Genomic DNA, 12217 nt, shown 5'->3' with positions numbered 1-12217 from the left:
TGTAAACCTTACATAGAAGTCATGTACAATCAGTCTTACATGATTTGTATTTTCAGAGGTGTGTGTGTGTGTGTGTGTGTGTGTGTATATACACACCCATCAGTCATAACATTATGACCACTGACAGGTGACGTGAATAACACTGATACACTTATCTTCCATAACATTATGACCACTGACAGGTGAAGTGAATAACACTGATACACCGATCAGCCATAACATTATGACCACTGACAGGTGCTGTGAATAACACTGATAATCTCGTTATCATGGCACCTGTCAGTGGGTGGGATTTATAATGATTACGACTTACAACTCATGGAAATCAATAAACCAGTATCTAAAAAAATATTAGAATAAAAATGTACAATACAGAAATAGCTGAATAGAGTTTTCCCCAGGTAATTGTTTTAATTAGAAATGTAATGAAAGGAATAAAAAAAAAATGTTTTGAATAGCCAGAATGCATTTCATTAAAGGATTAAACATGTTAAGTAACAAGTATTTTGTTATATGTAGTAACACTGATAAATTACATCTTTTGGAAGGAGGGACAGTAAAAATGTTTTTGGGGCTAGTATGTTTCAAACCTGCTGGCAATTCTTTTTTTGCGTTGAGTGTGAGTGAGCGAGCGCGTCTGTCTGTGAGTGATTGAGTCTCGGTCCCCAGGGGTTTGAGTCTCGGTCCCCAGGGGTTTGAGTCTCGGTCCCCAGGGGTTTGAGTCTCGGTCCCCAGGGGTTTGAGTCTCGGTCCCCAGGGGTTTGAGTCTCGGCCTCCAATGTTGTGGTCTTTACTCCATTTACTTTTTCCACTGTGTGAAGACTACAGATGTGCTGCATTTGTTTCGTTTACTACACCTAAGGGACATCGCAGACATTGCCAGGCCCAGTATCCACTAAAATCCTGAGGCCACTGAGTGAATTACACCAGTGTTTAAAGCAATGTACTTTGTCTTGTGCTATCTATGAGCATCTTGTTTAGTCTGCTCTGTGTTTTTTTTTTCCTGTTTGTTTTTAATCATTGAACCTAAGTTGTATGTGTAAACATGTATACGCAGGGTTAAGCTGTAAAAGAGACCGTGGTCTCAGTCTGTGTTCTTTTTTGAAATACGTTTAGCAATAAAATAATATTTAGACAAAAATTACACATTCGCATTAACAAGTTAGGATTCCAAAGGAGAAAGTCAGTTCATCAGTCTGATGTTAACCTGAAGTGGACCTGTGACAAGACAAAATAAAAAGAATCTGAAGCGAGTCTACATCTGAATATCTGAAATATTGTACTCTTTTGAATGGCTTAATTTAATGTTCAGACCTAAACCCCATTAAGATGTTGTTATGAAAATCCTACATTGTATGTTTTATGAAAGTGGGTTAAGATACGATAAAATGTATTTTGACTATTCCACCTGAACTATCTCCAAAGTAATATTTGGATCTGAACCAAAGCAGTTTATGGGCATGGCGGGTGCTAAGACAATGTTTGTGGATTTTAGGCAACCATTCAATGTCTGTCATCTGCTTTTGAATCCACACCTAAATATGGTTTGTCATATCTAACCTGTTTTCTGTTGTTTTTACAATCAGGCACAAAGAGAAGGATGCCGATTTTGTGACTCTTTGCCAGAGTCTTCAAGTGACGGAAGCTGTGTGTGATCATGCCTGGACAATATGGAAGGCAGTTCAGGCCTCAGTGGAGAAAGTGCCTGTATGTGTCAACTCATTATCCCCAGTGTCCATTAGAAATACCAAGTTCTTCATCAACTGATGCTTCTTCTTTCTGCTTTAATGATGGTGGCAACAAGTATCACAAGTAAACAGCTGTACATGACCTTGTTCAAATCCAGGAGTCTCTGAATACTGTTAATTTCATGGACTGACCATTTATTATAATGTGTGTATATATAATGTAATTCTTTTCTGTCATTCTGTCAACACAGGACACTGAAAAAAGGCTTTGGGGAGTGTGTCTTTTTGTGGCTGTGACCGATTTGGAGGTTGCAAGTTTCACATTCACTCAAGTCCTGAAGGCGGTGGATTTGAAGTAAGTTGTGGTTGTCACCATAGGTAGAGGGGAGGTTTCCCAGACTGATTACACCTGGTCAGCTTTAAAGACAACCTCTTTTTTTAAGGTATTGCATTCCAATGTTTCTATATAAGGCATTGATTGTTTTGTGTTTGTATCTTGGTGTTTGTAGTGTGACTCAGTTCTTGGCCTTGCTGAAGAAAATGGATGTAAACCTGGACACCATCAGCACTAGAGTGAACTCTGCTATGACCCGACTAGAGAAGAAATATAATGTCTCTCTGGCACTGTATCAGAGGTTTGAGAAGTAAGTTGGTCTTTACTTTATCTATCAGAGGTTTGAGAAGTGAGTTGGTCTTTACTTTATCTATCAGAGGTTTGAGAAGTGAGTTGGTCTTTACTTTATCTATCAGAGGTTTGAGAAGTGAGTTGGTCTTTACTTTATCTATCAGAGGTTTGAGAAGTGAGTTGGTCTTTATCAGAGGTTTGCTAAGTGAGTTGGGCTTGGCTGGCTTGGACCAGATTTTCCAATCCATACTTTTGCTATACCTCTAGATGGCAGTGTAATTTCATCCTTCGCTGTGGTTGCTGAAGGACCAACTGACAAACCTGGATATAATTGTGTTGTGATTAGGTAAAGGGTTCAGAATGTATTGTGGTTTTGAGGTAATTGTTTGGCTTTGATAAGAGAAGGTAATTACAACATTTACTGTACATATATTTGTTTGTGTGAAAAATTGCCAAATTAGCTAGATTTTTGTTCCTGGGCTATGTACTGCATGAGTAAGGAAATATGCATGGGTAATCAATATGTAGACATGTTTAGTAAGCTGCATAGTCCTATGTCAGTCTGACACTGCCTCCTTCAGCATCTGAGCAGCTTCAAAAAAATTATAGTTTCATTTTAAATGGTTCAGTCAATCAGGTTCTTTTGCGACCAAATTCAAGTCTTTCCACATTTAGTTATTTTTGCCTCTGTTTAAAGGAAGTTCTCGTTCTGCAACTTATTGTTTGGTGAAATGATGACTCCCTAGATTTAGTGTGACTAATGAGAGGGTGTAGCTATAGCGTGCTACTTCTCATCTCGCGATCTTGTGTTGTAATGGGTTATCACTTCAAACTGTTGCCCTAATCGTCCATCAAAATGTAGGGAGCTTGATATGTGCAGGGCAAATTTTGTCTTGGGTTTGCTTGCCTTTTGGGGGAAAGAAGGATGTTTATGTGGCTCAAGGACTTTTCAATACAAAAGCTGTACCTACCTATCATTGTTGTATGTTATTTGACCTGGTTTGTATCTGATACAAAGAGCTGCTTGCCCAGAAGATATTCTATTTTAATTTATGTAACGTTATACCTCTTAAATGTGTAATTAATATTTTCCCCACTTTGTATCTTGTTCCAGGACTTGCAGCAAAATCTATACTGAGGATGTGAAGTAAGTGAATGTATAGTACCGAAATTGTCATGAAATTATGGTAGGATGACTTAGCTGCTGCCAAGGCAATGGTGTCTGCATGTTATCCAAACAGGATTATATATAACTCATTTTTAAAGTATTCTCACCCAGGTGCAATTCTGATAACGGGGGTTAAATCTGGTGCAGTTCTGATGACAGGGGTTTGTTCCCAGTGTATAGTGTAATGTCAACATGTTCTGTGTTCCAGGGCAAAATGTATCCTACGGAGTTCCTGGACAATGTTCCTGTTGGCTAAAGGTGGGCATTGAAATTGCAACCCCATAAAGCATGCCAAAAGAAACACTTTGTAGATGTATGTTCGGAGGTCATGTCTATCGTCCTCCTGTTATGCTTTCTCCATATTCAGTCAGAGGCCTGGTAAGATAAACGTCAGGTTTCTGTTGCGATCTGTTCCTTGTTAGGACGGGCCAGTGTTGGGGTGCTGCTCCTGATGTGTGTTGTCTCCGTTCTGCAGGAAGGGCTCTGCAGATGGAGGATGACCTGGTCATATCCTTCCATTTGATGGTGTGCGTTCTGGAGTTCTTCATCAGGCGCTGCCCTCCCAACATGCTGCAGCCACTTTACCGTAAGACAGCCTCCTACACGTTCCTTCTATTTCTGCAAGCCTGTGGCCTTTGCACTTACTTCACGTTACCACTCTATTTAGTTTTTTACGTTTTTAATATAACCCAAGTAGGGTTTTGAATTGATCTAAACCTGATCTGAAAGCCAGGTCTGGAAATGAATGATTATAGAGACTTTTTACCTGTGACCTCAGAATCGGCCATCAGCACAGCCCAGAGCCCCCCAACACGAACCTCCCGCCGCAATCAGAGCAAAGCAAAGCCCTGTCAGCCCCCTCCCGAGGTGGACGTGCAACTCCTGGAGACCCTCTGCAAAGAGAATGACTGCAGCTTGGAAGAGGTTCACCCTACTTTTTTACACTCATACTTTTATTTCTGTCACACACATGGAGTTCAGACTGTTCATTTACATGGCTGGAAATTTGTGTTTTGGGGTTTTGTTGTCATGTCATTGATCATCTGTTTTTTGTCGAGCAGGTAAAGAATGTGTACCAGACCAGTTTCTCTGCGTTCCTCGACTCCATGAGCCTCTTGGGCACTCAGGACCTTCCTCAGGTGGGGAAAATTTTTTACCTCCTTGTCTTTCTTGAGTTAACAAAGATTTCACTAGCTGATAGCAACTTTATCGGGAAAAACTTTTTGGAGTATACCAAGGATTACATGGAATTGGTGGAAGATTTTCAGAAAATGTGTAGATGTTTGTAGGAGCCATAACTAAATTTTTATGACTATTCCAACTAGTAAGCATATTACTGGCTAATAAGCTGTTAAAACGGCCAGTGGCAAAACCAATACAGTTCAAAGATGCTGTTGTGCTGGAAGTAAACTTAATAAGAAACATTAGTCAGTTTAACACAATGCTTAATGGTGTCTATCAAAATATTCAAACTTGGCATGATGTTAATGTGTGACAAAATGATCTAATGTCGAGATTGGTCCCAATATTGGTATGGTAGCTTACTATATACAAAACAGCACATACTTCACCATCATGCTCATAGTACGTACTTGTAGTATGTAGTGTGCGATTTGAGACTCAACCATTGCTTTTGATTTACATAGTTGTTCGCATGGTGTAGTGGTTGGCTATTCAACCACTATTCAATCATTATTTTCTAAGACAACGAACCAGCCATGAAGTGATTGGAATCATTGTTTTCATTACTGTATATTTATTAGCTTGCCACCTACAGTAAACTTTTTTTCTAATTTAACGTATTGAATGTAGTCTAGCAACCTTGTTGTTGTTTTGAATGTTAATGTAGGGAACTAGTTTTAACATCTGTGGTGTTTCGACTAATTGATTTAGCAATGCAGAAGGATACCAACACCACATTTCTGCATGTATAGCTAAGTGGCGGTGTGGTTAGACATGGGTGACCCCGGTTCAAATCCAGGGAGGGCAACATCATTCATCCCTTTCAATCGCGGGCCTGCCGGACTAGGCTTGCCTGGTTCCTTTTCTTGTCTTTTCATTATTTTCATACACTAGATGAAATATACTTGTGCATCACCCACCAGGATTCAAACCCTGGTGATTCTTGAGCTTAGACACATCATGGACATTGTAGCTTCTTTCATTGACCCTAAAGGAAGCATTCCCTTTAAATCTGATGGCAATGTCTTACAGAGATGTCTGTTATAAAGCAAGGTGATAATCAGGGACTGATTTATACCAAAGACCTGGTTAATGCAGTTAACTAAGTTGAACATTTCTTCAGGGTCAGAGTTGTCAAGCCCTGGTTTATACACTTTGATATGCATTTTTTGTAAGATATGTGTTTTTTGAAATAATATTTCTAAATCACAGATTTGAACACACCACAGATTTGTAAACCGCACCTCCAAAATTCAGGACTTACCAGGCGTATACACTGACCTTTTCTACATAGAGGATGGGTACGCCTTAGTTAAAATGCATTTGCACTCAAATGAAGCAACCCCATTGCCGTTGAAGTAGGTTTTTTCCAGAATAATGAAGTTGGAAAGTGCAAACTTGTCTTGTTTAGGTTGTTTCCTTGTCAGCGCCTGTTACCTTTATTTGTCCTTTCAGGCCAGTAACCTCAGTCAGCAATATGAGGAACTCTACCTCAAAAGCAGAGACTTTGATGGGAGGCTTTTCCTGGATAAGGATGAGACACTTGTCAACGCCGAAGTTGAATTGTAAGAAGAACCTCAAATTCTATTTACATTATTTAGTTTTTCTTGTTTCAGAGCCCTGTTATAGTATATAATGCCTCACTTTGCCCTTTAGAATGCAGGTGGAGAGTACACCCAGGAAGAACCAGCCCGAAGAGGATGTTGTTCTCATCCCCCCACAGACGCCGGTCAGGTGGGCTCCACTCAGACCTCCACGTCAAGGCTTTTATTCCCATCTGGTTAGAACAGTGTGTTCCCCAGGAGAGACAGCCCTGGAAATGAAAGGTTCTGGGGGATTGCTACAGCCCCCTTTGTCGTAGCTTCGTCAGCCCGTGGCGAGTGTCTCCGTGGCGCGTACTGCTGCAGCATGGGTTCAGAATCTGACCTACTGCTCACTCCGCAAGAGCGCTCTTGCTGAATTATTTACACGATTGGTGGGATTACCTGTGTGGGTATGAGATCTAATGTGTAAATAATATGTATTGGCTCGTGTGACCTAGAATACCACAGGGAGCGATCTGATTGGTTTTCTAAGGCTCTCGGCCGTGAGCTGAAAGGAGCTAGAGGAGATTAGCATGTTGAGATGAATCACGTCTGTCAGTAGCTTAGTTAAGAATTCTGTTACTATCTTTGGAATCAGTTTATTTAACGGTTTCTCTTTATTGCTAACGTTGTATTTATGTGTTTTCACACCATATCTTTGCAGAGCCGCAATGAACTCCATTGCACAGCTGAGGGTTGATCTCACTGCCTCTGGTGACCAACCTTCTGCCAACCTTGCAGTGTATTTCAAGGTATGTCTGAAAACCTCTCCACAAAGCACTCAGATTAGACCTGGGGGCGACTATGGGGATATGTTTTACATTTGTCATCCATCACCATGGGCAAAACCAGAGCTTTCAGCTTAAAGGAGACTGAGACCAATGGCTGTTAACCTACACAGACCAGGTAAAGGATATAAAAAAGACAGTTGAAAATACCACTTAGCTCAGTCATGGCAGTAATCACAATGTTTCAGAAGTCTGGAACATTTGCAACATTTTCCAAGAAAAAGATGCATTTGCATATTGCCCCCATGCACAGTGAGGGCAGGCGGGGACTAGAAAAATCCAAGAATCACAGTTTCAGAACTGCACAGTGAAATCTTCAGGTTATCACGTCTCTGTCAGCTGTTAGACCACACCTCAATGTTAACAAGCTCTTTGGAAGGGTTGCAAAAAAAAATGTCCTTACTGAGTCTTCTTGGAACTGCAATTGGAATCAGTGTTGTGGTGAAAAATGTAACTTACGGCAGTGCACCAAATCTGTATGTTTGGCGATAAAAGGGGACTGCATATAAAGAGAAGCACGTTATACCTTCTGTAAAATATGGTGTTGGATTATTGATACTTTGGGGCAGTTTGGCTTCTAGTGGTCCGGGGGCTGTTGTTAAGATCGATAGCATGAGTTATTCCACTGAGGACAGACATGTCAAATCAGGTATCATCATATCTTAGCAGTTTGCTAAATGGTGTTGTTTTTGGTAATGATAAAGTTACTACGTTCCTTCAAATCTATTCATGAATTTAAGAAGGCAAGTAAGCCTAATTCATTCATTCTTAATGCAGCAGCCAATCGGAGTTTCTCTTGTTAAAACGCACCTTCACATTCCTCTCCCTGAATGACGCTGCCTACTCGTGGGCGTTTAGACAGGGCCAATAATTGAGGAGAATAATTATAATCCTGTCGAAGAAAATGATGAACTGGGTTTACTGGCCTAGAGAGATTTCATCTTGTTAGTTTGGTGTCACTTTGGTTATAGACAAACAGACCAAAAATGGAAAGGCGGGGGTTATCTGCAAACGCTACAAGAGCACTGCCATGCAAATTCATACATCAATTCCCCACAATGAAATAACATGCTATAATGTTCCATGTTGCAGAAGATATGGCGCCAATAATTACAGTTGTACAAAACAAGGGTGCAAATGCTTGATGAGAGGTATTGTGCCATTGTGAAGGTTTGTCTCAATAGCTTTGCAAAGCTGTAATAGAAATGGCATTCAAGATTGGTGAGAGGAAGAAAACAGATTTCAGCGCCCGTAGATATGTGGTTAAGACACGTTATAGGCCCATTATGAGTTTATTGACCTGGATTGGAATCTAAGAAATTCATACAGTCTATTTTTCAGAAGTTATTGAAATACCGTTACTAAAGTATTTGTCACATTACCACGATAGTGCAATTTGTACATATCGCCCTGCCCTACAAAATACAATGACATTTTAGCTCTAGATATTGGTTGCTCTGCCAGAAGATTGAGACTTGGCCATGGATGGACTTTTAAATGAATTCCCCCAAAAATAAACAGTGAAACGTCTTTCACCTGTACACCTGTCATAGTGGATTACAGACAGACTAAAGCTATTTGTTGCCTTTGCTGTTGAGTGTTCCACTTATTCCTTGCCTTGAAATTGCATTTATTTTCTTGGTAAACCTTCTTTAGGGTTGGAATTGTTTTGGTTTAATATGTCCAATAAAGATTTTGCATGTGCCACCCCCCCCCCCCCCTTGCCACACACAACCAACTGCACAGCTGGATTGGGATTGGTGTCTAAATTGTCTGAGGGGGTTTGGTGTCTTTTTGAGAGGAGTGTTTTTAGAGTGGCTTGTTAATTTCAGTGGTGGTGATCTTAGGACTTGAGGGTACCTTTTTAAAGCATGTGTTTTTTTCAGCAGTTTGCTTTTATACAAACATAACACGTTTTCTCCTGGAGCATAAATATAAAGGTATCACTATATTAGGGTAAGCCTACTCTGAAGTATGTATATACTTTAGCAATATGACTCTTTTATTGCTAAAGAGAACAAATTATTACAGATTCAAATCCAAGCACTCTGGCAAATACTTGAAGTCAGCTGAGTCTGTTAAACAACGTGCAGCACTAAGAAATCCATACATGCCAAACAAGGTACAAATGCTTTAATTAGATCCACATACAAATCTTATTACATTTGAATTAAATAACATTGCAAGCAATCCTGGAGCTTTCATAATCTCAGTGAACCTGAAGTAACTATAAACCAATTTAAATATAATTACCAAAGAAGATATATTAGGTAATACTAAAGCATTAGCTTGGAGGGAAACTATAATTATTACCCCAAAATACAGCTGGAGTCTTATAACAATTGACAGAAGCACTATGAAATGGAGCTTGTAATCTGGTTAATATAGTGAGAGAAATAGGTGAAACCACTACTAAAAACACTTTACATAATAAAATGGCTGTCTGCGAAGTGAGTGCCTGAAGGAAGAAAACATTTAAATGAGTTCACAGAGGGAGCAATGTCACAAAGAGATTTTATCCTTTTGATATAGGACCAAATGGTTAGGCAGGGAACGTTAAGTTGGGTTACTGTTAAAGCAAACTGTACAGTTCATTCCAATAGGTTTACTGTAGTTTCAAGTTTAACTCAAACCATTTATTTTATAATTTTGTGTGTATACAAAACTGAGTATTAACCTCACCCGTATATAAACCACATTTGCCTGGATAATTGTGACTGGTACACAGAGTCCGAAATAAACATGCCAAGGGTCAAACGTACATCTGCCTTCTCAGAAGGCAATCCGCCTAGTGGCGGGTATATGTTTGTACCCAATGTAACCCAATACATTTTATTGTAATCAGAGCGGCGCTGCTAATTTGTGATGCGCCGCAACAGAAAAATATAATATTTTTATCATATGTATAAAAAATAGAAAATGCACCAAGCTTTGCACAGGCATCAGAGCATCAACATCCTGCACTGGACGTTCGGGGTATCAAACTAGCGAGTGAGGTCAGAGAAAAGTAACTGGCTGTGTCACATTTGTGTTGAACTGTCAGAAAGTGGCTGTCACATTGATATAAAGGAGGTATTTAGCTTGGGAGAGAGATTGTGTTATGAATCTGGGAGGCCATTCATGAACAGTTAAAGAATGGTTAATGGAGAGGCAGTAATTAGGTTATTAGGGAATGATGTTAAGAATTGTCAAATGTTAGGAAAGTTGACAAGGAAGAGATACTGGTGTGAAGGGATGGCGCTATTGTTTGTTTTTGTGTAACAAGGCAATTTATTATTTTGGCTGTAAAAAAAAAAATACACTTGGCTGGTGAAACCCTGACGCCAGTATCATATTTGCTACGCGAGTTTCTAATACCTCTACGTTCATCAACAAGTATGTTTTCATTAGATTACTTAACCTTACTTAACCTTTTTTTTTTACTTTTATGTAAAGCAGGTCATCCATTATTCAGTAATTTAGATTTCATGGCATTAATGAAAAGTACTTTTTAATAGTGATATTATGTCAGGAAAAATAAGTTGACAATTATTTCTGACTAAATTTACACTGGATTCTGTCTTGTATTCTATAAGAAGTAAGAAAGACATATTCCTACCATCCTCTTATCATTCTCTCCCACACTCTTGTTCTGTCAGAACTGCACAGTGGACCCAACAAAGGAGGTGTTGCAACGTGTGGAAAGTCTGAGCCAGTTGTTCTTCCAGAGGTTTGGTCAAGCTGTGGGACCACGCTGTGTGGGGCTGGGCAAACAGGTACCACATTTAAGTCATTTAGAGAATGCTCTTAACCAGAGCAGCTTACAGTTCTGAGTACGTGCTAGAAATGGGTATGGTTATTTGAAAAGTTTTGAATATATGAGAGTAGTCTTTTTTATTTTATTTTTTAAGAACAGCATTGAAATAAATTGTCCTGAACATGCTTTTGCTGAATATAAATTAAATTGCAATCTAGAGTTTTTACATATGATAATATACCATTAGGTTTTCTAACTTATTTTAATGACATGTATGTCACTAGTGATCTGGTGGCCCAGTCAGAAAGGTGTAATATGTCTTGTTAGCGAGTGGACAGTGGACACACTTTCAAAGGAAGATGGAATACATTTACAGAAGTAAAGTTATAAACAAAATGTATTTGGCTACAAAAGGCATAAAGTTAGGCTGTTCAATCAGAAGACCTTTGGGGAGTGTAGAAAATGGTAAGTTAAGCACATGGCATATAGCTGGCTAGCTTAACTAACTACAGTAGCTGCTATAGATATCTCATTTCAAGAAAGACACTTATGAGCTAATTACAGTGGGGAGAACAAGTATTTGATACACTGCCGATTTTGCAGGTTTTCCTACTTAAAAAGCATGTAGAGGTCTGTACTTTTTGTCATAGGTACACTTCAACTGTGAGAGACGGAATAAAAAAAAAATAAAAAATCACATTGTATGATTTTTAAATAATTAATTTGCATTTTATTGCAAGTATTTGATCACCTACCAACCAGTAAGAATTCCGTCTCTAACAGACCTGTTTGTTTTTCTTTAAGAAGCCCTCCTGTTCTCCACTCAATACCTGTATTAACTGCACCTGTTTGAACTCGTTACCTGTATAAAAGACACCTGTCCACACACTCAATCAAACAGACTCCAAATGGAAGAAGTTCAAGATGACGGTCAATCTCCCTCGGTCTGGGGTTCCATGCAAGATCTCACCTCGTGGGGCATCAATGATCATGAGGAAGGTGGGGGATCAGACCAGAACTAAATGGCAGGACCTGGTCAATGACCTGAAGAGAGCTGGGACCACAGTCTCAAAGAAAACCATTAGTAACACACTACTTCGTCATGGATTAAAATCCTGCAGCGCACGCAAGGTCCCCCTGCTCAAGCCAGCGCATGTCCAGGCCTGTCTGAAGTTTGCCAATGACCATCTGGATGATCCAGAGGAGGAGTGGGAGAAGGTCATGTGGTCTGAAGAGACAAAAAAAGAGCTTTTTGGTCTAAATTCCACTCGCCATGTTTGGAGGAAGAAGAGGGATGAGTACAACCCCAAGAACACCATCCCAACCGTGAAGCATGGAGGTGGAAACATCATTCTTTGGGGTTGCTTTTCTGCAAAGGGGACAGGACGACTGCACCGTATTGAGGGGAGGATGGATGGGGCCAAGTATCGTGAAATCTTGGCCAACA

General features: G+C 39.7%; 1 protein-coding gene across 1 annotated transcript in view; it reads left to right on the top strand.

Annotated features, from left to right (window-relative positions):
* rb1 (retinoblastoma 1) overlaps positions 1–12217 on the top strand; it is a 37262-nt gene that overhangs the window by 2879 nt on the left and 22166 nt on the right. Inside the window, exons 2-13 of the mRNA XM_010893436.4 lie at positions 1587–1707; positions 1940–2043; positions 2198–2332; positions 3428–3460; positions 3690–3739; positions 3957–4067; positions 4260–4405; positions 4543–4620; positions 6119–6228; positions 6320–6397; positions 6911–6998; positions 10673–10789. Of these exons, the coding sequence (XP_010891738.2) occupies positions 1587–1707; positions 1940–2043; positions 2198–2332; positions 3428–3460; positions 3690–3739; positions 3957–4067; positions 4260–4405; positions 4543–4620; positions 6119–6228; positions 6320–6397; positions 6911–6998; positions 10673–10789 (1171 nt within the window). The remainder of the gene's footprint in view (positions 1–1586; positions 1708–1939; positions 2044–2197; positions 2333–3427; positions 3461–3689; positions 3740–3956; positions 4068–4259; positions 4406–4542; positions 4621–6118; positions 6229–6319; positions 6398–6910; positions 6999–10672; positions 10790–12217) is intronic.

The sequence above is a fragment of the Esox lucius genome, chromosome 7 (assembly GCF_011004845.1).
Source record: "Esox lucius isolate fEsoLuc1 chromosome 7, fEsoLuc1.pri, whole genome shotgun sequence".
NCBI classification, from domain to species: domain Eukaryota; kingdom Metazoa; phylum Chordata; class Actinopteri; order Esociformes; family Esocidae; genus Esox; species Esox lucius.
The sequence above is the reverse complement of the archived record's forward strand: the minus strand, read 5'-3'. Positions and strand labels throughout refer to the sequence as shown.